This window comes from Spermophilus citellus, assembly GCF_964194105.1.
Source record: "Spermophilus citellus genome assembly, chromosome: 2".
In the NCBI taxonomy this organism is placed as follows: Eukaryota; Metazoa; Chordata; class Mammalia; order Rodentia; family Sciuridae; genus Spermophilus; species Spermophilus citellus.
The window spans coordinates 257,937,528-257,963,014 of NC_138183.1; the positions used below are offsets into that span (position 1 = coordinate 257,937,528).

Sequence of the window (25,487 nt, forward strand, 5' to 3'; positions counted from 1 at the left end):
CGGACGGAGCCGGGGCCGCGAGGCGCCCTCCGCGAGTCCGAGCTGCAGCGGAGGCCGGCGAGAGTCAGCCCGGAGCCAGCCGAGCTCGCCGGCCGGCCGCGACTGCGGCTCAGGCCCCGGGGCAGTAGGGAGAGCACGCTCGGGAACTCTCGTGCGGCCTCGGAGCCCTTCGGGCCGACTCGGGTCCACACTTCGGGCAGCTTCGACCCTCTTCGGTTTCAGACTCTGGGCGTCGGCTCGGCTCGGCTCGGCTCGGCTCGGGCTTGGCCGCGGCTGGGCTCCTCTTCGGCCCCGGCTCGGGCGGCGACTTCGGGCGGCCTCGGCCCGGCTCGGGCGGACTCTTCGGCCCCCACTTCGGGCTCGGCGCCCGGCGCTTCGGGCGGCCCCGCTCGGCGCCTTCGGGCGGGCTCGGCGGAGTCCGGATGGAGGACTCGGACTCGGCGGCAAAGCAGCTGGGCCTGGCCGAGGCGGCGGCGGTGGCGGCCGCGGCCGCTGTGGCGGCGGCGGCCGCGGCCGCGGCGGGAGGCGAGGCGGAGGAGCCGGTTCTGAGCAGGGACGAGGACTCGGAGGAGGACGCGGACTCGGAGGCGGAACGCGAGACGCGGCGGGTCACGGCTGTGGCGGTGATGGCAGCCGAGCCCGGGCACATGGACATGGGCGCCGAGGCCCTGCCTGGCCCCGACGAGGCCGCCGCCGCCGCCGCCGCCTTCGCAGGCAAGTGCGCCCGCGCCCGCGCCCGCTGGCCTCGCGCCTCGCCAGTTCCCGCGCCTCGCTGGTTTCTGAGCACCTGCCCCGAGCACCTGCCCCGAGCACCTTTCCCGAACACCTGCCCCAGGCTGCAGGCCTAGGAGCACCTGCCTGGTGCAGGTGCCCTGTACGCTTGCCTTCCTCCACCGTCCTGGCCCTGTTTTGCGTGCATGCCTGTTTCCATGTGTGTCACTGTTGTTCTTCATTTTGTGCCCCTTCTGGAACCTTCTCAACACCTGCCTCCTGCCCTTTCTGCCCTCTCTTGGTCCATTTTGGGAGCTGGTGGCATAAGATGATCAAACATGGGTTTTGTCCTTGAGGAGACCCAGACGAGTGGGCATGTCCAGTTGCCTGGAATGCTCCAAGTGCTCAGGGCAAGTTCAGGTGTGGTTTTGAGCATGAGTGATCAGGAGAGTCCTCATCCAGAGGCAGCAATGCCTGTCTCAACCTGGCAGGCATCTTCCTGGCTGCCTTTCTTGTACACATCTTCTTTCCCCTCCTGCATTGCCAAGTTCTTGTTTGTGCCGCTCATATTTTCTTGACACAGCATCCTGGATCCCAGGTTCTGTAGCACAAGGAGCCTTGAGCTGTGTAGCATCACCCTGTGGAGGTAGTGCAACCCCAGGATGCTCTCTGCCCTCAACATGTCCCTGCCCCACCCCCCACCCTGTAGAGCATCAGTCAGGTCCCTTCCCATTTGGAGCTCCCAAGTGCCCCAGCAGGACTTGCAGGTGAAGCTCAAGCCCTGGAGGAGCACTGATTTGCTGCTCTTCTTGTATCCTGAGGAGCTCTTCAGGTTTTGGACTCAATGCCTGTCCTGCTATGTGGGTTTCATGAGAGCTGTGGCGATCAGCTCTAGTTGACATTCAGCTCCTCCGGGTTGGGGAGGGCCCAGCTGTCCAGGTTCCACTGGTCCAGTGCTGCTGGTCTCCAGTGATTTGTCAAGCTGCTCCCAAGACTGAGGAGACCTCATGGATTTGTTGGTGCTGTCCAGCATGAACTCTGGATTGGCACATTGGTATTTGGGCCATAAAATTTTTGTCCCTCTTTGCACACATTTTTCTGAATGTACAAAAGAAATGTGATGCCATTCATCATGATATCAGAGAAATATGTCTATCTTGTATGTTTCTTCTGTGGGTGAGAGAGAGAGTGATGCTGGTGATACAACCTAGGGCCCGATGCATGCCAGGCAAGTGCTCTGCCACTGAGCCACACCCCAGATTTTCTGCAGAATTTTAAGATTCTTTTAAAGATGGACACCATATCTTTATTTATTTTTATGTGGTGCTGAGGATCGAACCCAGTGCCTCACATGTGCGAGGCAAGTACTCTACCACTGAGCGGTTCTGCAGAATTTTATAGCTGTGTTTTTATGTGTCAGAGCATTTCAATTTTTTTTTTTTTGTTAAGAGATGCAAAAATCAGGGGCTGGGATTGTGGCTCAGCGGTAGAACGCTTGCCTAGCACGGGCGGAACTCGGTTTTGATCCTCAGCACCACATAAAAATAAAGGCATTGTGTTGTGTCCATTTACACCTAAAAAAATTTTAAAAAGAGAGAGAGAGAGAGATGCAAAAATCAGATAATGCTCGGGTGTAAGTGATGCAGACAGACAGGATGCCCACCACTGGGCACATGGCTGCTTGAGCTGTCTTCAGGCTTGTATCCAGATTTGGGTCCTCAGCTTAAGTGGTCAGCTTACTTTTGGCTGAGTGGTGAGAATGAGTTAGCTGCCCCAGGGTGGCCTGATAGTGGGGACTGAGGTTAATGGGTATTGTGGTGCAGGTTGGTGGGTGTGGCTAATGGAGGGAGGAAGACTAAGCCATCATTTGAGCATCTGCCGTATGCCAGAGAGTACCCTGGGCCTGGGACGTTCGAGAGCCCTAGGCAACAGAAGGCAGTACTTGCCTCTGCAGAGGTGAGGAGGGCTGGTGTGGAGGGCGTTGGCAAGGAGTACAGCCCATGCGCAGGAGCCATGTGGCCTGTCTGGGTGATGGTAATGGCAGGGCCCAGCAGACTTTGTGGAGCCCTTCAGTGTGTTTGGGCTCCTGGGAAGGACTGACTTCCATGTCCGAGGGGGTGGGGCACAGCAGGTCAGTGTGCTTCTCAGGAGGAAGATTTCTGGGGAAGGCCTGGAGACCTCAGCAGGGGCAGTGAACGTGAGGCTGTGGTCCCCTGTTGGGGCTGGAGCTGAGGCAGCAGAGGGACCAGGAGGGACAAGGCCAGACTTGAGGCTGCTCACCGTTGCTGGAGTGGGAGGCATTCCCAGAGGCCAAGGCCGAGGAGTATAGTCTGGACTGTGGCATTAGCCTCTTTGCAGAGGGAGACAGTTGTGGAAGAGCTGGGGCTGGCTGGGGCAGGAAAGGCCTTGCTGGGAGTGGTGCTTTCCTCCCCATGGAGCTCAGGTGACTTGGGCATGGACTGGCTAAGTCCCCCGTGCACTCTGCGAGTGCCCAAGGTCCCAGAGTGGAGCACCACCACACCAGCCAGGAGTGCTTCATGCTCCCGTGTAAGGGCCCTTGGCCTGCCTTGTTTGTAAAGGGAGGTTTCTCATGTTGCAGAAGTGACCACAGTGACAGTGGCCAACGTGGGGGCCTCTGCAGACAACGTCTTCACAACATCGGTGGCAAATGCGGCCTCCATCTCAGGACATGTTCTGGTAAGCTCTCTGGTGCCGGTGGCTCATGCTGTGGCCGGCACCCTGGGCTCCACACAGCCTGGTTGCCAAGTCCCTGCTGCAGCTCAGTGCTCAGGAGCCTACGGCTGGGCTGGGGGAGGTCAGAGAGGAGGTGCTGCCGTGAGGTTGGCCAGGAGCCTCAACTGGAGCTGAGGGCCTTGTGGTCACCTCGCTGCTCAAAAAAGGAAGGTACACAGCAAGTCTGACTGCAGGAAGCGTGAAGCCCTGAGGCCTTGCAGCCTACGGCAAGTCTGGCCAGTAGCTGACCCACTTGCTTATCTTGTCCACATGGCTCCACAGATGCACAAGAGTCGGTGTGCCTCCCAGCCCTGTTCTCCGAGCTCACCTGCCTGCCATGCTCACTCCTGTCCTCTTTTTTTTTTTTTTTTTAAAGAGAGTGTGTGTGACAGAGAGAGATTTTTTAAATATTTATTTATTTATTTTAGAGAGGGAGAGAGAGTTTTAAAATATTTTTTAGTTTTTGGCAGACACAACATCTTTGTTTATATGTGGTGCTGAGGTTCGAACCCGGGCCGCACACATGCCAGGCGAGCGCGCTACCACTTGAGCCATATCCCCAGCCACTCCCGTCCTCTTAAGACAAACTGCGGGAAACCATTCCTGCTCGAAATGACAAGTGTGCCCAAGTTCTTAGCCCTTCCATGGTTCTGCTTTCTGTTTGAGGTCTTCTGGCACAGGTGGCAGAGGCTGGGAGGGCAGGGGGCTGCTCTCACGGAGCATTTTATGCTTTAGCAGACAGATTTGCAGACACTTTGCTGAGGCCACACAGGCTTAGCCTGGGCCTATCCTTGTTCTTGGCTCTGTGTTTAAGTCTCTTGGGGTCATCTCTAAAGGACCTGGGGTGTCTGGATGAGCAGCTCTTTCCTGCTGTTAAATGGCAGGAGCCTTCCTGGAGGCTGCCTCCTGGTAGCTAGATGAGAGGCCTCTGACTGCTCAGCCGACTCAGCAGAGGTGTCCTCTCCTCTAGTCTGGTAGGACAGCCCTTCAGATTGGGGACAGCCTGAACACTGAGAAGGCCACGCTGATCGTCGTCCACACTGATGGGAGCATCGTGGAGACCACCGGGCTGAAGGGTCCAGCGGCTCCTCTCACCCCAGGTACCAGCAGCACCTGCTCCCCAGGCCCTCTGGAGTGTTCTTTTGTTTTTATGTAGAAAGTTTGGAATTTCAAATGGTAGATTTAAGTACAAAATATGGCGTTTCCCAGGCAGAGAAGGTACAGTCCCTAATTGAAACAAGTGCACACCTGGGGAGGCAGTGCAGACCTGGTCACGTGCCCTGAGGGCTCTGCTTGTGCTGCTCTCGCCCCACTACCTCTCTCTTCCCAGGTCCTCAGTCTCCTCCAACCCCCCTGGCTCCTGGCCAAGAAAAAGGCGGCACCAAGTACAACTGGGACCCCTCAGTGTATGACAGCGAGCTGCCTGTGCGCTGCCGGAACATCAGTGGCACGCTCTACAAGAGCAGGCTTGGCTCAGGTGAGGTCACGCGGGACCACCGCGGGGCCAAGGACGGCTGTCACGGCTCAGCACTCAGGCTGAGCTGTGGGGGCCGCCCTGTGACCAGAGCCCAGGTCACAAAAGGCACTGGGCAGGGACAGGCCTGAGAATGAATCTGAGTCATAGTGGCCTAGAACCAGAGAGGAGGTGAGGGAAAGGTAGGGATGGAACATGCTCCCCAAGAGCTGCTCAGCACAGGACTTGAGGACAAAGGATTCTGGAAGAATCCAGATGCTAAGACAGATGCTAAACCTGAGGCACTATGGATCTTGCAGTGACCACATGGGGAGTGGACAGATCAAACAGGTGGTCAGAGGCACAACCATGAATGAACTCATGGTGATTTGCCTGGGTAGCCTGTCAGGGCAACTATAGGGAGGGTGATCAATCAGAGGCCAGGCAGGGCTGAGAGGCATCCAGGAAAGAGGTGGAAGACGAGAACACTTGGGAGGGGGACCTGGCTTGGTGTCAGCCAACTGTAAGTCAGCAAGGGACCTTTTCTCCTTTCAGGTGGCCGCGGGCGATGCATCAAGCAGGGTGAGAACTGGTATAGCCCAACTGAGTTTGAAGCCATGGCAGGAAGGGCCAGCAGCAAAGACTGGAAGAGAAGCATCCGCTACGCGGGCAGACCCCTGCAGTGCCTCATCCAGGTACATAGGCCTCCTGGTGTCTCAGTACCACTCTTCAAGGCGGTAGCACCAGCTAGTCTCAGAAGGCCTGGACTGCAGGGCACCAGGGCTCAATCCAGTGTGGCCGGGCAGGATCTGACACCAGCAGCTTGCCACGTAACTGGGTGTGTCTCTTGCCATTCCCATCTTCCCAGCAGGATGATGCTGTGGTGACCTGCAGCGTAGTGGGGCTGTGGGAGCTGGTAGTGCCTGGCACAGGGCAGGCCTAGGGAGGGACCACTGCCCACAGGAAGAAGCCCAGGAGACAGCTCCTGATGCGTTGCATCCCCCTGACATCCCTGGAGGACTTGGCATTCCTGCTCAGGCTGGCTCTTGGGCTGCACTGATGGAGCGGCACCTGTAGGGTCTTGCTCCTAACAGAGAGGTGGAGCCTGTGGCCAGAATGCATTGAGACTCCAAGAAGTTTCTGGAGATCATCATCTCTCCCATCTCAGATATCTGTCCCTGGGAGTGGTGGGTAGTGACAGAGCCGCTGCAGTCCTGCGAGGAGTGGGCTGCTTGGGTCTGACTAACGCTTCAGGCACTTCTGTGTTTCAGGATGGCATTCTGAACCCTCATGCGGCCTCTTGCACCTGCGCAGCCTGCTGTGATGACATGACCCTGGTAAGTGCCAGCATGTGCCTGCAGCCAGAGCCCCTCCATCCCTGTATCTCTGCCAAGGGCACCACCATTCTTTCCTCTGGGCATGTTTGTCCCTGGGCATGTCCCTGGTCACTTGCCTGACTGCAGAGAGTGGTGGCTTCAGGAGGGCATAGAAGCCCAGCAGCGAGAGAGGCTCTGGTATCACTGTCAGCCCAGAACCTAGAACACCCCTTTCAAATTAGCTGCAGCAAACTGGCTGCAGTGGCCACACCTGTAAACCCAGTGACGCTGGGGCAGGAGTATTGCAAGTAAAGGACAGCCTCAGGATGGACTGATGTGCAGGCAAGACCATGGACAGTGCCCCGGGGTCTGTGTGCTCCAGTGAGTTACACGGGGGTGGACTGGTGGGCAGCTGGGAGCAGGGACAGTACCTCGGGGGTCAGTGTGCTCCAGAGAGTCACACAGGGGTGGACTGATGGGCAGCTGGGAGCAGGGACAGTGCCATGGTGGTCAGGTGTGTTCCAGTGAAGCAGGTAGGGATTTGTGCACTGGAAATGGAAAGTGCAGATGGGAGAATTCAGAGATGTGGATAATCAAGAGACATACCACAGGCTGGGGTTGTGGCTCAGTGGTAGAGCACTTGCTAGCACGTGAGAGGTCCTGGATTCAATCCTCAGCACCCCATAAAAATAAATAAATAAAATAAAGATATTGTGTGCAACTACAACTAAAAAACAAATGTATTAAGAGAGAGAGATACTACATCCACGTTGGGAAACAATAGGAAAATTCTAGTTTTTCAGATTGATGGATAGCTTAACATTTCCTGTCATGATCCCGGTAGATGCAGACTGGCTGACTCCAAAATGTTTATGGAAAAGTAACGAAGATGGAGTAGTTGAAGCAGTTTTGAAAGAATCTGCGTGGTGACAGCACCCTGCAGGTGTCAGGTCCTAGTTGTCCATCGGACAGTGGCGTTTGCAGGGGTCTGGAGGCCAGACCTGGGTCTTTGCAGGAAGTAGCGCTGGGACCTCAGACGTCTGGGCAAGGAAGCGGCTTTGATGGAACTTAACACTGAAGGAAAGGGAATTTGAGAAGGGTCACAGACTGAGTGCAGGAGCCCTCAGAAGGGAGCTGGCCCGTCATCTCTGTGGCCTGGGGCGGGTCCTTCTGGGGACTGGGCTGCGCTGTCCTGGCTGCGGGTTGCCAGGAGTTCTCTTGAGCCTCCTGCCTCCCATCTTGCCATGCCACTCGCAGGGTCCCTGGGCAGGAGCAGGAAGCCAGGATGCCTCTGCCCTCAGCATGGCACCACCCATCTGAACCTTTCTCCACAGAGTGGTCCCGTCAGGCTCTTCGTCCCATACAAAAGGCGCAAGAAGGAGAATGAGCTGCCTGCAGCCCCAGTGAAAAAGGACTCCCCCAAGAACATCACACTCCTTCCTGCGACAGCGGCCACTACCTGTGAGTCTTAGTAAAGACCACTCTGTCCAGCAGGGAAGTGCACTGTCACCTCCAGCTCCACCAAAGTCAGAGAACCCCTGTACACAGCATGGGAGGAGGGGCCACCTGGCTGCGTGGCTCTGGCCCCTCAGGCAGACAGAGCATTGGGGCAGAGGATGTGGCTGGGAGGCTGCACCCCTGTAGTGGCCAGAGCAGAGCATAGGAAAGGGGCCAGAGATGAGATAGATGCACCCTCCAGGGCACAGTCCTGCAGATTCCTCCACCTGCCATGCCCACTCGGGCACAGGAATGTCTGAGGCCCAAGCCCTCACGGTCCCTTGGCTCCGTAAGCCCACCTCTGATGCTGTGGCATTGGGGCACTCTTGTTTCTTAATTCAAGAAAATTATTTAAGATTTTGTTTGGCTTTTTAGGTGTGAGTCTGGTTCATAGTCAGAGCTTCATGGGATGGGGTGGGGTGGGGTGGAAGTGTGTCCTTGGCTGTCTGGTATTCTCCCAGGGCCTCTGAGTTTGCTGGCTGCCCATTGTCCTTCCTGCATCCTGATGTCCCTGAGCTCACTCTGGCTTGGCTCCTGGGGACTTTCTGAAATCTGCCCTCTCGGGGAGTGGCATGTGTACAGGGCCTGGCTGGGCCATTTGTAACATGTGTGCTTGCCTCTCCAGTCACTGTGACGCCCTCTGGACAGATTACTACCTCGGGAGCACTGACGTTCGACCGGGCATCCACCGTGGAGGCCACTGCTGTGATATCTGAGAGCCCAGCCCAGGGTGACGTCTTTGCGGGAGCCACAGGTGTGCCTTCTCCCACCTGCCCTCTGCCCTTACCCCCAGGGTGCATCCCCCTCCACCTGAATGCCTCTTGTGGCCTCTGTGCAGGCCGGGCACAGGTGGGCAAGCTGTGGCTGTGGGCTGGTGTGACCTGGCCTAGGGTGGGCAGAGCAGGAGCTGCTTGGCATTTGCAGCTCCTGCCTGAGGCTGGGCTGAGCCGCAAGTTGTCATAAACATGCCGGAGTCCATGCTGCAGAGAGAGGAAACAGGCAGGTTCATATTGGTCAAGTCTCACTTCACCAAGCACCTCGAGCCCCTTTGGTCATCAAGGCAGACACGACACCCCCAGCTGTCCACAGCACCTGTGGCGGGAGCTGCAGCTGCGTGTGCAGCCTGGCGAGGTCTGCTCCTTTATACCCAGCTGGCAGCTGAGTGCCCATCCCTTTCTCACCACAGTGCAGGAGGCCAGCGTGCAGCCCCCGTGCAGGGTCGGCCATCCCGAGCCCCACTACCCCGGCTATCAGGACAGCTGCCAGATCGCACCCTTCCCAGAGGCCGCACTGCCAACCTCTCACCCCAAGATAGGTGAGTTTGTAGGAATTCACGTCCGTGCAGGTCATCACCCTCAGAGCTGCTTCTGTGGGGGTTTCTAAGTGAAACAGGCGCTCGGTCAGAGCTGGCCAGGTCTGGCCCACTGCCTGTGTTTGTAAATAGTGTCATGGAACACAGCCGTGCCGTTCAATGTGTGTGCTCAATGGCAGGCTGTTCCCAGAGAGACCAAGATGCCAGAGCCTGGACAGGCGTCACCTGGCCCCTGCGAGGAGGGGGGTGTTTGCAGGCTCTCATCCAGAGAGGTCAGGCAAGTCCTGGGCGAGTTATCTCTTCAGAGCTGGCTCAGGGCAGCATCTTTGGAGAACAAAGGCCAGCGTCTGCATCCTTGCGGCTGAGAGCCCAGGATCCTGCCTGTGTGTGTGTGTGTGTGTGTGTGTGTACACCCAGGGAAGCTCTACCACTGAGTGATGTGGAGTGAACCCAGGGAAGCTCTACCACTGAGCTACATCCGCAGCCCTTTTTAGTTTATATTTTGAGACAGGCCTCACCAATTCGCTATAGGTGCTATTTAACTGTGTCTTCCTTAGTGAGGCCTTGTCTCAAAAATGAGCTAGGATGAAGCTCAGTGGCAGAGTGGCCCTGCCAGTACAAAACAAATAGCCAACCTGTGATCCTTCTGCCTCAGCCTCGAGTCAGCCACCCCTGGCTATCTTTTATCTTTTTTTCTTTCTTTTTTTTTTTTTTTTTTTGGTACTGGGGATTAAACCCAAAGGGCTTTATTTCTGGGCCACTCTTTTTAAAATTTTTAAAAAATTTTTTATTTTGAGACAGGGTGTCACTAAGCTGCTCAGGGCCTTGTTATATTGTTGAGGCTGGCATTGAACTTGCGATCCTCCTGCCTCAGCCTCCTGAATCACTGGGATGGCAGGCCTGCACCACCACAAGCGGTTTCACCTGGCTATCTTTTAAAAACTCGGAAATAATCTCAAATATACAAAAAGGTTGCAAACACAGTATGAGAACCTTTCTCCTAAACTATTTGAGAGTGAGTTGGTGACATACCCTGGAGAGCATCGCTGTTTTCCTAGAAATGGGAATTGATGGGACACTCAGGAGAGCATTGCCTATGGCTCCCCAGACTTGGTGAACTGGAGGTTCCACCCTCCACACCTGGAGCTGGGGAGAGCTGAGTGGGTGACCCTCTCCTGGGGACACATCTGTGGATGTGGCTGCTCAGTGCCTCCCTGGAGCCCAGGATCTCCTCCAAAGTCAGCAGGCAACCCTGACATTGGTCAGGAAGGACCTGTAGGAGGCCAGCTGAGGCCAGTCAGTGTGGACGCAGTGCTTCCTGTGGGTTCCCTGGGCCATGACCACAGCTGTTATTACCTGTACTCAGCAGGGTCCCCTGAGGAGGCTGGTGGAGCCCAAGCTCTCAGCTGCCTCTGGTTCTCTGCCTGTTTGGGTTCTGGCCCGGAATGTGCTGGAGATGTTTCAGGTCTCTGTCCCTCTGGAGCCTGCCCCTGCTTAGTCCCCAGATCCCATGAACATTGTGTGTCTTAGCCAGGTGCAGTGGTGCACAGCTGTAATCCCAGTAGCTTGGGAGGCTGAGACAAGAGGATTGTGAGTTTTGAGCCAACCTCAGCCATTTAGCAAGGCCTTAGTCAACTCAGTGAGACCCTGTCTCTAAAATACAAAATAGGGCTGGGATGTGGCTCAGTGGTTAAGTGCCCCTGAGTTCAATCCCTGTTCAAAAAAAAAAAAAAAAAAAAAGACTACGTCTGTCCCAGACCATCTAGTGACCTCGCAGTGGGAGCTGGAAGGAACTGGGTTCCCGAGGGCGGGAGGTTAGCCTGGCACTCGCTGGTGCCCCAGTGCATGTTGCTATTGCGCCAGGCCTGCCCCAAGACTGCCAGGTGGGCCTGCCCATTCGCACAAGCGTCTCTGTCCTGCAGCAGCTGGGGGCTTGTGGGGTCTCTAGGTGCAGTCCAGGGTTCCAGGGTTCCTTCAGTCTCCTCTTGGCATCTGTGTGACAGGCTTCTCTAGCCATGAGGAATGCTACTTGGTGTCCTTAGTGAATCCTTGCGTCTAACTGGTGCTAGGAAGGCCGTCCTGTGCACAGCCAGGGTGCTGCAGCCCTGGCTCTCCTGTCTGTGGCCCTGGCTGAGTCTCCTGGCCCTACCCGGGTCCTGCCCTCCTGGACAGTCTCCTGCATCTCACGTTGCCTGCCCCATGGACATGGGCCTGCAGGTGCCCACCCTATCTGCGCACACCAGGGCTCAGCCAGGCTTCTAGTGACAGCATTAGGAAGGTGCCCTGAGAAGCTAGGGAGGCATGTTGGAAACAGACGGGTGGCTGTCCCTGAGTGTGGCAGGAGATGTGGGCCACAGAGTGTGCCCTCTGACCTTGCCAGCCAGCGCTCATTAATTTCCCGTCTGTCTCGTTTCCCTGCCGCAGTGCTGACGTCACTGCCTGCCTTGGCTGTCCCACCCTCCACGCCCACCAAATCAGTCTCCCCCACGGTGGTCACTGGGCTGGAGATGTCAGAGCAGCGGAGCTGGCTATACCTTGAAGAGATGGTCAACTCTCTGCTGAGCACTGCGCAGCAGCTGAAGACACTGTTGGAACAGGCCAAGCAGGCCAGCTCTTGCCGAGAGGCTGCAGCAACCCAGGCCCGGATGCAGGCTGATGCAGAGCGGAAAGAGGTAGACAGCAGCCGTCCTGCTGCCTCCAGGATCCCTGGGGCGGACGGCTTTTGGGTTCTGTAAATAAAATTGGTTACTTTGGGCTGGGGATGCAGCTCAGTGTAGAGGTCTGTGTGAGGCCCTGGGTTCCATCTCTGGGACCAGGAAAAAAAAGGTTTGCTTGATACAGAGGGAGAACACGCACGCCCAGGGGACGTTCTGCTCCCAGGTGACCTCGGTGCCCACACCCCTGACTGTGGTCAGGATGTGCTGCCTGCTGCAATAGCAGGTCTACCAGGGCCTGGGAGCTCGTCGCCCAGCTTCACCCTACTTATCAGCACTTGTTTCGTTTGTCTTGTGCTGGGTTGGAAGGGGGGGGGGCAGGCAGGCGCCCCGCCCCAGGCGCTCCAGGCAGGCGCCCCAGGCAGGTGCCCTAGGCAAGCACTCTGCCCAGAGCACCCTGGCCCTCATTGGCCCCTTTGTCCAAGGACTTAGATGATGGAGGGCTAAAACCTCCAGGGCTTGAGGACCATGCATCCTGGGGAGGAGTCTGGCAGAGCCCCTCCACCCTGGTGGTATAGCGGCTGCTGGGCCCAGGAGGTGGTGGGAGGTGGCCAGTCAAGGGCAGGAGGAGGGTGGGGGAGCTTGGGGGCAAAGGACTTTGAACTCTAGCCTCTCCAGTTAGCAAATGGGGCCGGAGGCAAGCAGGCGGTTCTCGGGCTGTGCAGGGAGCCCTGGTACCCGTTCTGCCTTCTTGGTCAGAGGGGAGAGATTCAGTCCTCATCTCTGAGGGGTTCGAGATGAGGGGCAGAGAGCATTTAAAACACGTTAGGCAAGTGCCATCCTGAACAGACACACTGTGCTGGACCACTGCGGGGGGGGGGGCTCATCCTCCAGCCAAAAGACGGGGGCACTCCTGGGCCTGGTTGTTTTAAATATTGGGGTAGAGTGTAGTCGTGGGCTTTGCCAGGGTGTCATGGTCACAGGGGACACGCCAGGCAGCTTCTGGTGCACTGTCCAGCAGTCCCAGCCCTGGACACCAGGCTGGCCCAGTTTCTGCCGTCAGGTCAGCTCTAGCCTATGGCACTTTGGCCAGTGGCTCAGGCAGTGTGCACTTGGGGCCTGCACTTCCCAGATGTGGGGCCCATCCTTGATTTGCATGTCATTCCATGGGCTGTCTGGTTCAGTGGACTGGGGTGCTGAGCGTCGCCTGGGGTCTCAGGTGACCTTCGCGGTGGGTGTAAAGAAGGTGCTGGCTCTCTCTCGCCTTCGTGGTGGGTGTAAAGAAGGTGCCTCTCAGTCTTCGGCAGGAGCGCAGGTTGTGCTCTGTGCAGTGTGTGCTCCACCTGGGTTTCACTGACTAAGGGAAGAGTCCTGCTCAGGTTCCTGTTGGTCTGCACCTGGCGACGGCCAGCCGCATCTTCTGGAGTGGAGTCGCAGGCCCTGGGCCTGCCTTTCTCTGCAGAGGGCTCTATCTCGCTGGAGTCGGCCTAGAGGACCGTGTTGGGTATGGTGGAATCCTGGTCAAGCTCACCATGTTATCAGCATCTGCAGAGGCGGTGCCTGGCCTACTGGTCACATGACTGACAGTGGCCGCCCCTCTGGTTGCCAGCAACCTGGCTTACCCGAGCCTTCAGGGACTCCTGTGCCTGTGGTGCAGAGCTGCCGGCTGAGATGTCGTTTCCTTCAAGTGCCCCAGGTCCTCAGAGACAGGGCCAGCATGACATGCGGTGCCACCCGTGTAGGAAGCAGGGCCGGTGTGGGCACTACCTGGTGTGCCAGACAGGGCAGCAGACCTGGGGTTGGCTGGTGAATTGGTTCAGGAATCTGGAGCAGGGGCTGTGGCTGTGGGCATCTTCTGCAGGTTCCTGGGGCAGGTGGGTGGTGATCGAGCTGGAGCCCGGGAAGCTAGTTGGCCTTGGAGTGGGAGCTGTATTGCAATGGGAGTTGTGGCTAGGCAGACACCCCTCTCCAGGGTCAGCAGGCTGAGGGCCAGAGCCTCAGGACGTGGGGGGAAGGATGTGTGGGGCAGCTTTGCTAGGGTGGACATGTAGCACCATTCGTTGAATACCTCCTGTGCCCCGTTCTCCACTGCTGCCAGTCACAGGCCCAGCGGCCTGTAGCAAGAGCACTGCAGGCGGGGTCAGCACTCGCAGCCGCCTCCCTGTTCTGCCAGGCCAGGAGACGGGCCTCTCCACGGCCCTCTTTCTTTTCTCTAGCTGGGCTGCTGTCATCGCTCAGGCACGTGCTCGCAGGTCCTATCTTCTGCTGTCTCTGGGGACTGGTCACCCTGTCCAGGGGACTCTGCCCTCCCATTCGTGGGCTCCTTGGACTTAGAGCTTGGACTTGGTCCCTCTCTGGCTTGTGCAGTCTGGATCCAGCCAGGAGGTGTGGCAGTGCTCTTGAGAGGTTCATGTGGAGTCCCTGTGCTGCCCAGGCTGGCCCTGAGCGCCTGGGCTCCGGGCCCTCTGCCTCTGCCTCTCACCTGCTGAGACCATGGCTGCACCCTCAACTTCACGTGAGTGCCGGGAGCCAGTGGGGCCAGGTGTGAGCTCAAGTCTGGTGATCAAGCCTGCACCAGGGCTGGGGCTCCCAGAACTGGCCTCAGTGCCCACTGGTATGTGACCCTGGCCATGTGGTTAGTGGAGACAGCTCAAGGCACTGAAGGGACTTGGGAAGGTTGAGGGCCTCATCCCCAGCGGCTTCTGGGCATGGCCTCATGCACATATGACCCTGCTGACCAAGTCAATGGTGGCTTGACTGCTGTGGGGACATGGCCACGAGGCTGGACAGGAGGGCAGTCACTGGGGCCTGTGAAATGGTGAACTGGTTAGAGCTGCATGTCCCTGGAGATCCAGCTCTGCAGGCCTCTTTGGGGAGGGGTGCTGCGGCACAGGGGTGGCACGGCCACCTGTGGCCTTCGGAGCAGAGCAGAGTCTGCAGGCCACGGGGCTGCAGAAGGTAGGCCCCCTTGCCAGCGTCAATCTGCTGTTTGGAACCCAAGAAGAAATCAGATTTAGTCCACCTGAGCTAGTAAGGGGATTTTTGCCAGTTTTAATGGAAAACTTGCATAATTAGTTCTGCAGAGACTAAACGGGGCAGAGCAGATGCCCTGGGCTGTCCAGGGTACAGCGTCCAGCAGGCATCGGCTGAGTGGCCGTGGGGTCTTGAGTCTGAGCCACAGCCCTGGCTTGGGGTTGGCCAGGCTGCCGTGGCCAGTCCCAGTCCCTACAACCTACCCCTGCTTCTTTGGCTCTTTCTCAGCCACTCTCTGGCCCTCACAACGTCCTCTGTGCAGGTCCAACCTGCCTTAGTAAGACGTGCAGGCAGGAAGAAGAGCCTAGAGGCGTGGGCTCATGGTTTCCTGAAGAGTGCAGCAGGAGCAGGGCCCCGAGCCTCGAGGTGCATGGGCGCATGGCTTTGGCCTCTGAAGCCCTTTGGCACCCACCTGCCGGGTAGCACAGTGGACAGGCACCAAGAGCTGCCCACAAGAGGGCGGCTGCCTGTGACCGCCCTTGGACGCAGGCAGGACACAGGATAGCTGCAGCCAGGAGTATGGCCCTGTGCTGTTGTCTGTCTCCAGTCACTCAGAAGACAACTAGCCTACTGTCACCGCCTAACCCAAGTCCCAGCCAGCTCCTTGGAAGCCCCTGCCTGGTAGTGGTGGAGCTACCCAGAAATGCTGTCCCCAGAGCCTCAGGAGGGAGCTGTCACTAGGAGCTGTGTTATGGTGGGAGGATGGCCAGGCAGGGTGAAGGCAGAAGGGTCAGGCACAGAGGCCCTGTAGTTCCCACCCCGGGCAGACCCACTAGGCCACAGGCAGAGCCGCCCATTGCCATGGATCTGAAGTGCGCGAGGCTGGCCGCAGCGGTTTCTTGGTTTCGCAAGCAGGGCGGCTCTGGCCCAGCCCTGGGACCTGCTGTTGGACTGATCCCTTGATCTGCTTAGGCATGCGCCCCAGCTTTCAGATCCACTGCTGGGTGGGGGCTTCCTCTGTTCCATTTGCTTCCATTGGTGTGGGTGCCTGATTTGTGCCGCCTCTTAGAGAAAGCAGTCCTGGGCCAGTGGCCATGAGGGAGGACACTCGAGGCTTCCTCTGCCATGGGGTGCCAGCAACCGCCTGGCCATTTGGGGCAGGCCAGGCCTGTTTGTCAGGGCCCTGTCTAGCCACCTGGTGTGAGCGATGGGTCTGGGCCTCCTGGTTTCAGTTCCTGGGTTCTGGGAATGCTCTAGCAGTTCTCCTGAAGCCCTGGCCACTCCCATCTCACTCCTGCCCTCTGTGCAGCCCCTGTGGAGGCCAAGCCTCTGTGTGGAGGAGGGCTGCTGCCTCTGGTTCAGGCCCCAGCTCTGGAAAAGGAGCCCCTGGAACTGTCCCTGTGGGTCCAAAAAGGTACATGGCCCTCTGCTCTGAGCCCCAGTCTGCCTCCACCTCTGTTGTCCCTGCAACAGCCATGGGCCAGCAGGCTGTAGAGCCCCCTAGGCCCACAGAGAACCCACCAGGGAGTGCGTGCCCCTTGAGACACAGGAGTCCCCTACAGTCCCCAGGGACAGCCCTCCAGCTGGGGCTGCTCCAGGGGAACCGTCCAGGGACAGGTGAGGGTGGGGGTGGGATGAGGACACAGTGTGTGGTGGCCGGAGGTGCCTGTGTGGCTGTGGACGGCAGTGGCTGTGGCAGCCCTGAGACGGGCTGTCTGACGGAAGCTCCACCTGGCTGGGTGGACGCACTCACACCGTGGTGACTGGAGAGTTAATGGGCAAGTTGCAGGTGACTTTTTCATCTCACGATTCTCGGTGGCTCTTGGGAGGAGCTGCCTCGCCACCACCACTCTTAATGAACTCCAAGCCAGTCACCTGGGCAGAGCCTATGAGGCGGCTGCTCCTGCTCCTGGTTGCTGCTGCAGCGCGATCAACACCCTGGCCACCTGGGTGCAGTGCAGGTGGACAGTCTCCTGGGGCCTGGGGTAGCAAGTCTCAGATGCCCTCATTGTTGGGCCAGAGGCTGGGGGCTCCCTGTCCGTGGCAGACGCCAGTCCTCTTGCTGGCTGCCTGCTGTCCCGGGATTCTGAAGGCGGGCCTCTGAGGCATTGCCCACCAGCTTGAGCTGCTTGGTGTGGGAGTCCAGGGGCTGCAGCCTCCCAGCTGGGGGCTCCCACAGGCCCGGCACTGTGTGCGTCCATGGCCTCCTCATCTCTGTTCTTTGAGACCTAGCGTGAAAAACCACTTTTGTGGTCCCGAGATTTCCCACAGGTGTCTGGAACCTTCTAACAGGGCTGGTTGGCGTGGCCAGGCGGCGCGCCTTGGTTGTCCCCAGGGCACCTGCACTTCCTCTACAGTGGAGAAAGCCTGTTTAAAATAAGCTGGTCCTGAGGCCCAGTGCAGCAGCCACCCCTGTACTCCCAGCAGCTCGGGAGGCGGAGGCAGGAGCACTGCAAGTTTAAGGCCAGCCTCAGCACCTTAGTGCAACCTTGTCTCAAAACTGAAACTTAAAAGGTCTAAGGACGTGGCTTAGTGGTAGAGCATCCCTGGATTTGATCCCCACTGCCACCAAAAAATAATGAGAGAAGCAGTTTGTCTTGGGGTCACCAGGTCGTTTGAGTTCCTTGTTCCTCACCCCTGCAACCTGAGAACCTAGCAGCCTCCCCTGAGGTCCTCTCCCCGAGAGGTGGCTCTAGCAGGACGAGGACCACATCCCATCTTCCCACATCCCTCGTGGGTTCCCGACATCCACAAGACCCTGTGGTCTCCTCAGCCTCCCTCACCTGGGCCAGGGGGTCTGCCTGGTGTCTCTCTGTGGAGTGGCTCTCTCTGTGGACCTGGTCTCCCAGTGAGTCCAGGCAGTGGGCAGGCAGAGCTAGGGAGAATTCTGGAATTCCTCTGATGGGAGATTTGCTCTCCCCCCCATTTGTTTGGTCACTTATTTCTAGCAGGAAGGGCCCAGGGCTGGGATCCTGGCTCCGGAGTGCTCTGGCACACCAGCACGGGCTCCTGACTCTGGTGCTCCAGGACACATGGGGCTGCTGCATCCCTGCCCCAATCCTGAGTCCCCGCTTCCCCAGAGCCTCTGGCTCCTGGGATGGTGACCCCAGCTCCTGTAGCCTGTGGCTCTGTGTGTGGCCTTGTTCCAGGGGCACCAGCCCCTCAGGTGTGAGTGGATTCTGAAACCTGGGTTCTCCCTGGAGTCTCTCCCTGGGTCTCAGGTTCTTGAAGCCTTTTGTCATCTAAGGTGGAGCAGGAGCACGTGGCCAGTGCCCAGATTCCAGCTGGGTCCTGCATTCTGGAGTGAGTGGGTGCTGAGGTGTTGGTGGCCGTGAAGACAGTGCCTGGCAGAGGGTGGCAGAAGGCAGGCCGGTCTGCAGAGCAGAGTGCAGCAGCATTGGCACCTCAAGTGCCTGGCTTCCTCGTGTGGGGCCACAGTCACATCTGAGGTCTCCACGGAGCCCCTCCCGCCAGGTAGCGCATCCTGCACGCAGCACCCGGAGATCAAGAAGAAAAGCTCTGGTCACACAGCTTGACAGAAAGGCGCAGGCAGCCTCCACTGCAGTGAGCCGCCGGGCAGCGGCCGAGGAGAGAACAAGGCACCTGTGCCAGGGCCACATGTCGTGGGGGGCTCGGCTGGGGGGGCTCGGCCACCCGGTGCTGGTCTCCCTATCATTCCTGTGCTGGTTTTCCCTAGTTGCTCGCCTGGAGCGGGACTCCTTGGAGCCTGAAGTGGACTTCCTGGGCACGTGCCCGGGGAACGCGCTGCTCAGCCTGGGGGCTGCTCGCGGGGGCCCAGCTTCTGTGCACTGACACTTCTTGTCCTCCTTGCAGCAGTCCTGCGTCAACTGCGGCCGGGAGGCCCTGAGCGAGTGCACCGGCTGCCACAAGGTCAACTACTGCTCCACCTTCTGCCAGCGCAAGGTAGTGTCTCTGAGGGCCCACCCTCCCCGGCATGGAGCTGAGTGCGCCTGGCAGCCCTCTGCCGTCCTATTCCTTGGGGTCTCAGTCCTCCATGGCTGTCCAGAGCCTGCTGCTGCCTGCAGCCTCGGCCCCATTCTCTGCAGAGGGCCAAGGGCTCCCTTGACCCTCGGCCTCCCTGGTCCCCAGGGTCCTCCTCTGCCTGTGATGACAAGGCAGCCAGGACCAGTCTGCTCCTGTGTGAGCCATGGGTGGCAGTTCAGTCCCAAGGACGGGTCACTGCATCCTCGGGCAGTGCCCGGGCCAGGCAGGCCTGGAGCCAGGCAAAGGGGCACCTACCCTTTCTGCATGCTGCTAGTTCTGAGAGGCTGAGGGAGGTGTCCCCCGCCCAGCAATGCTGCAGCCTCCCCGATGTCGTCTCCGTCCTCAATCAGAGTGCTTGGAGGCAGGTAAGGAAGACTTGTTCTGAGGTGGCCTGAGGTGGCCAGGGCGACCCTGCTCTGCACTCCTCACCTGCTGGCTGAGCACTGCTTTCTGCAGGTGCAGTTAGGGTGAGTGCTATAAGAGCTGGGCCTGCCTCTCCCCTCCTAGGCCAGCCGGTAGCCGCTGGCCACATTTCTGTGGCCTGGTCCTGGGGAGCACCTCAGCCTCGTCCTTGTGGCTCATCTCCCAGTCAGAGCAGCGTGCCCTGTTCTTCATAGGGCATTTCCTAAAGGACAGGCCTGCTGTGGGAACGTCAGGTCTGTCTTCCCGCTTGCTTTGTGGGGACTAGAGGGAGGGAGGAGGAAATGCTGACCCCTGGTCTGATGGCAGGAATGCCAGGAACAGCTTGTTGTCACACAGGCCTGTCCCTGTGGGTCCTGCTCTCTTGTTCTGCTTTGTGCCCATTTGAAACTGCCCCTCAGTTAAAAAGGCAGGACAAGAGACCTGGTCCCAGACCCCTCCACCAGGACCCACGGCCAGGGGCTCTCTGAAGCCCACCCATCTGGACAGGAGTGCACAGGTGGGGCAGGTCAGGGGTGGGCCAGGCCGCGCAGAGCCAGGCTGGAATGGCCTGGGGACCTTCAGGTGCGCAGTGCCCACTCCGGCAGGAACCCAGGCCGTCCTGTCAGCCCCTGGAGGGGGCACTGCTGCGTCGCCCTCCTGTGCCATGGGCAGGCACAACCTGCTTCCTCTGCAGGCTGCTCACCCAGGGGTCGGGAAGCAAAGCTTACAGCCTGTGTCCCTGAGCCCCCTCACCCACCTTTTGCACTGAGTCGACCACCAGGGTCGTCCGCTGCACTCAGGCGCAGCCACCTGAGCCAGCGCCGGGGTCCTAGCTGTGCGCAGGAGGGTGGTGTCTCTCCCCAGTGCTAGGCACACCACCACAGTGACCAGGTCAGCCAGGTGACAGGTGCCCTGAGGTCACCGGCAGGTGTGCTTGTTGACAGAAGACCCACGTCCTGCAGGGAGCACCTTAGGTTGATCCTCCCTCAACACAGTCCATAAGACCAACACGGTTCTCGAGTTAGTGGAGAGGGTCTCGGAGTGACCACCAGACAGGACCCGAAGACCAGGCCGGCTGCTCTTCCCCACCAGTCACAGCTCCTAGCCTCACTGACCCGGGGCTCTCCTCACGCCCACTTTTCAGCTCAGACCCTGAGGGAGCCATGTGTGATCTTTATACCACAACGTCCAGCCAGTCCAGGCCCCCGGGATTTCTGCTAGCTCCAGGGAGAAGGACTTTCCTGTGGCCTCTGCTGTGCAGACCATGGCCTGCGGGACGGTGAGGTGGCCAAGCTCCTCTGGCATGCCCATGTCCAGCTCACCCCTCGGCAGCACTGGGTGCCCAGTGGTTCTTTCCTTAACCCCTCTGTTGGGAGTTGGTTGACCAGGTCACAGGGTTTATCTCTGAACCCAGCCCTGCTGTGCTGGTCACAGACTCTCCAGCACAGTCACTCTGAAGTGTGGGTGGTGGGAAGCTGGGGTCCTACTGTGCCGTCTTGCTCGGCGCTGCCGTGCTGCCTCTGGTCCCCCGCAGCCTGTGGCTTCTGAGACGTCCTCCAACTTCTGGGAAGCAGCGTGCTGGGCAGGGCTGCACCTGACCATGGTGACTTGGGGGCTGTGCATGCCCGAGAGTACCCGATGTCCTTAGGTGTCTGTCAGGATGTCCTGGGCATGCCTCACAGTTGTCCTTCTGACTTTGTCCCACGGTAGTTGGTTTGTCCGTGTCTTGTACCTGGTATTGAACCTGGGGCCCTCATCACCCAGCCGCATCCCCTGCCGTTTTGTTTTTTATATTGAGACAGGGTCTTGCTGAGCTGCTGAGGGCCTCATTAAGTTGCTGAGGCTGGTTTTGAACTTGCCATCCTCCTGCCTCAGCCTCCAGAGCTGCTGGGATCGCAGGCGAGGCCCCCGCGCTCAGCCACAGTAGTTTGTCTTGGATGCTGTTCTGCCCCGACCTCGTTTCCTGATCGCTCGCTGCCAGTGTGAGGGGACAGCCGACTTCTGCCGCACGTCCCCTTGTCCTGACTCTGGTGTGTTTCGAGGCTTCACCAGGCTCCTCGGTGCTGGCCCCTCCGCTGTGGCCGGGACGCCTTTCTCCTCTCTCTTTCCCCTGCTCTGACTGCACCCAGGGACCCTCCAACGGGTCATTGGACAGAGGGGCGAGAAGTTCCCACCTGGCCCCACTCAGGGCAGGTCCACTCTCCACCAGGTGTGAAGTGGCCTCAGGGTTTCTGTGTCTTTATCAGAAGAGGACACTTCCCCGGTTCCCAGCTGCGAGGGTCGCGGGGACAGTGTCCTAGCCAGGCTGACGCGCCACACGGCGCCTGACCCATCTCACCAGGACTGGCGGGGACTTTGTGAGGCAGACTATGTGTCCTGGTGCCTCGCAGGGTGGACGCTGGGCCGGAGGGTGCCCTTCTGCTCTGCCTCTGGGCCTTCCTCCGGCAGCTTCCTCACGACCCCCCTTCCCTCTTGGTTCCTCTCGGGCCCGGGTCGGCAGTCTGTGGTTTCTGTGAATTTGTCCACCTCACAGTCGTCGGATGTTTGGTGTAAAGTTGTCCCACATGTCCCTTAGGATCTTTTGGGGTTTTTTCTTGGTACTTGGAATTAAACCCAGAGTGCTTTACCTCTAAGGCACATCCCGTCCCCTGCACACCTCCCCTTGTTTTTTTAATTTTGAGACAGGGTCTCATTGAGTTGTTAGGGTCTCCGCAAGTTCCTGAGGCTGAACTTGAACTTGTGACCTCCTGCTTCAGCCTCCCGAGTTGCAGGGATTCTGTGGACCACTGTGCCCAGCTGAATCTTTTAAACTTTTATGTGGGTTGAGCCAGCTTTTTCATCACTGTGACCAAGAGACCTGATAAGAACAACATAGGAGCTGGGCACAGTGGCACACACCCGTAATCCCAGAGACTTGGGAGGCTGAGGCAGGAGGATTGTGAGTTCAAAGCCAGCCTCAGCAACTTAGTGAGGCCCTAAGCTACTCAGCGAGACCCTGTCTCTAAATAAAATATAAAAAATAGAACTGGGGATGTGGCTCAGTGGCTAAGGCCCCTCAGTTCAATCTCTAGTACCAAAAAAAGAACATAAAGGAAGAAGTGTTTATTTGGGGCTTATGGTTTCAGAGGTTCAGTTCCGTTGGCCACCTCTGCTTCTCTGGTGAGATGAGACCAAGCATTACTCTGGAGGGCTGTGGAGGTGGAGGTAGGAGGCAGCTCAGAACCTGTCATCCAGGAGCCGTGAGAGCCACGTGCACCAGGGTAAAAGGCCTGCTCCTGGCACACCACTGCTGCCATCCACGTCCTTGTTCCCATCCACGCCCTCAGGCTACGGTTCTCCTGAGCACCACGAACACGGGAGGGGACCGCCTCCATCCCTGTGCGTCCTTGCACACGAGAGCGCTCCCTCCCGTCCAGACCCCCGCGTGGGTCAAGGGTGAGGCCTCTTTCCTGGCTGGTCCTGCCATACGGGACTCTCCAGGCCTGTCGCCTCTGCTGATCTGTCAGCGAGCCGGCCCTGGGGTCTTCCTGGGCCAGGGTCTTCCTCCCTGCCCTCCCCTGTGCTGTCCCTCCTCCCTGTGTGGCACCTTGGTGCGAGGTGAGCATGTACGTCACTGAGCGCCGTCTCCTTGACATGCAGGCTCGGAGGGACGCAGGCTGAGGCCCTGCTGCAGCTGTCGCATGCAGTCAGATCGGCTCTTTCCCTTAGGTCCAGACAGTTCTTCCCAGGCCTGGGTGTGGCTCCGGGCAGGGCTGGCACAGTGTGTCCACACCCAGAGACAGGCGGATTTTTTTAGCTTAAGTTTTCCTGGGATTTCTTCTGTGATGAATGAGTTACTTAGAAGTGTGTTGATTTTCGAATATTTGTGAATTTCCTGACCTGCCTGCTGCTATCCACGTCCAGCTCCCTGCCTGTGTGGTGTGGAGGCTTCCTGAGCGTGTCCCAGGGTGCAGTGTCCAGGGCTGGTGGTCTTTATTGCTCAGGCTGGTGCTGGTGTTGAGAGTAAGTGTCCAGGTTCCTCCTGTCTCAGACTGATGGCTCTTGGATGTGCACTGGGGCCTGTTGTGGGCAAACAATGTGTGGTTCTCATCTTGGACTCCTGACTCAGCCTCTGCCATTCTGGGTGGCCCTCTGCTGCCTGCACTCCGAGGAGCTCCTGGGCTGCCTGGCCACTGTCTCCCGGGGCCACACGTGGAACTGAGGGCACTGAGCAGCAGCTGTCCGTGCGTCTGCACTCAGCGTGGCTCCTCTTTCTCCTTCTTCTCTTCCTCTTTTTCTTTTGAAAACAAATTCATTTTTAAATATAATCAGAAAAATCACGTTTAACTTGGAATACTTCCTTTGTGAATTTAACTGGATCGTATGATCTTAGATTCTAATTTCAGCCATGCAGTCTTTTCCTACTCATTTCATTTCCAAAATTCTCCCCATCATCATTTGCATGTCAATAGCAGTTTCGTCAGGAATCCCATCTGTCCCAAGTTCTTGTGGGCTAAAGGCGCCATTCTTTTCTGTAGTTCAGAAACACTGCCAAGGCCTGTTCTTCATGAATTTCCTGACCCTGTCCCTCAAATAATACAAGTCCTCCAGCAGCCCTGCCACAGCCTCCGGGGTATGAGCTTGAGAAGTCAACGCTGGGGAGGCGGGGAGGCCCACGCCCCTGCTGGCTGGTGGGTGCTGTGTGTTGGGACAGGTTTTCTGGTGGGCGCAAGGGTTCCGTCACTGCTTCACTCTTCACGGTCCTCGTGGTGTGTGAGCCTGTCGTGGCTGGCCTCTGATCTCTGTTGCCCCAAGAGCCTGGGCAGGTCTGGACACAGGCGGGGTAGCTCACAGGAGATAGCCTCTGGGGTGAAGGCCGGGGCCATCGCCCCCCACCACGGCCCCTCCAGGCACGAGCTGGCAGCAGCCATTGGCCTGTTAACACGGTGTCCCTCCTTTCAGGACTGGAAAGACCATCAGCACGTGTGTGGCCAGTCGGCAGCTGTCACCGTCCAGGCAGAAGAGGTCCACGTGGCTGAAAGTGTGATGGAGAAGGTGGCCGTGTGAGCCGCCCCACCTACCCTACCTGCCGAGAGGCCTCACAGTGGAAGCCCCCACGGACTGTGGGGGTCGTGAAGGGAACTTGCTGGACAAGTTATCCACAGACTCCGAGTGGACTCGGAGTGGACCCTGCCCTGCAGATGAGCTCTTGCCACCCAGAAGCCCTGAGGAGGTTCTGTGGCACTGTGGGCGGGACAGGGTCCCTGCCCTCAGGGTGCTCTCCCCGGGATCATGAGCGTCAGGCCTGGCCAGGTGTGTGTGTGCTGTGATGGTGCACACCTGCTGTCTGCCGATGGAGTCGTAAATAAAGTCCCCCCCCCCCATGGCCACGCAGGTGCCAGCGTCGCAGGGCCCTGGGTACAGACCACCTTGCAGGCTCGGTCCTGTGGTCCGGATTGCATGGTGCTGGCTGCAGCTCCCTGACCCACCATGGTGAGGGTGGGCACAGGGCTTCTTTTGCTGACCACCTCTGGCCCCATTGAGGCCTCTGAGGTGACAGGGTGTCTGCCCACTGCCTGTGCCTGGCACTCACCCAAGGGCCCTCTGTCACCCACCTGCAAGGCCTGAGAAGTCCTTTGGTGGAGATGGATCTGGGAGGATTGTGGCCACCTAGCAGTGCATCTGGGCTCCCTGGCCTCCAAGTTGTGCCCACCAGCTTGGAGGCTGCTCAGGGGCCCAGAGGCAGCCAGTCCGCCTGTGTCCAGGCCCTCTGCATGTAGAGTCCTGACCTTCACTGTGTCCACGCTGTCCCTCCTCACTGCCCAGAGCCGTGCTGACAAGCCTCAGCAGGACCAAGGGCCGGAACCTCTGGGGAGACCCACCGGCTGTTTGGGCGTCCCTCTCCGCCGTTTCTGTGAGCCCTACACCGCAGGCGCCCAGAGTCCTCAGCCCTGTGCCCTCCCCCGAACTAGGGATGGTCCACTCCTGCTGCCCAGAGTCCACACCCAGCATAGCCCTGGCACCCACTGGGATATGATCTGCAGGGGCAGCACAAGGCTCTGGCAGAAAGGGTGGGGAGCCAGGAGGCCACCGTCGGTGAGCCCTGCCCTGTCTCCCACGGCTCAGTCGTGCCGGGCACCTGGGAGTTCCAAGGACCTGGGCTGAGCCCTCTTCCCACCAATCGGGTCCTCATGGCCGCTGATTCTTTTCTGCCTGTGCTGAGCCTGGTCCCCTATACACAGGCCCTCCAGGGGGGATGAGCTGCCCTGACCTCCAGAAGTCCTTTCTGGTGGCCACAAGGGCATTGCATGGCCCTGTCCTGCCAGCCAGGCCATGGAGAGGCCACAGTGAGGTCCCGTGGCACAGCTGTGGTACAAGAGGGCGGGCTCTCCCTGCGGAGATGCAGGCTGAGGTGGCAGAAGACTGCACAGTCAGCAGAGGGCCCTGCACCC

The 25,487-nt window shown here is 58.8% G+C and overlaps 1 protein-coding gene across 1 annotated transcript; it reads left to right on the top strand.

Annotated features, from left to right (window-relative positions):
* The first annotated feature begins 346 nt into the window (after positions 1-346).
* DEAF1 (DEAF1 transcription factor) lies at positions 347-24,248 on the top strand. The gene is made up of 12 exons (XM_081279262.1): positions 347-714; positions 3,311-3,408; positions 4,415-4,544; positions 4,775-4,921; positions 5,453-5,592; positions 6,169-6,234; positions 7,548-7,674; positions 8,336-8,464; positions 8,897-9,025; positions 11,447-11,694; positions 18,484-18,573; positions 23,998-24,248. The coding sequence occupies exons 1-12, from the start codon at positions 423-425 to the stop codon at positions 24,100-24,102; spliced, it is 1,701 nt and encodes a 566-aa protein (XP_081135388.1). The 5' UTR covers positions 347-422; the 3' UTR covers positions 24,103-24,248.
* The last annotated feature ends 1,239 nt before the right edge of the window (positions 24,249-25,487 follow it).

Coding starts and splice junctions, on each gene's coding strand:
- DEAF1 (XM_081279262.1), top strand. CDS start 423: ATGGAGGACTCGGACTCGGCGGCAAAGCAGCTGGGCCTGGCCGAGGCG. Junction 3,409..4,414: donor CCATCTCAGGACATGTTCTG/GTAAGCTCTCTG, acceptor CCTCTCCTCTAG/TCTGGTAGGACAGCCCTTCA. Junction 5,593..6,168: donor CCCTGCAGTGCCTCATCCAG/GTACATAGGCCT, acceptor TCTGTGTTTCAG/GATGGCATTCTGAACCCTCA.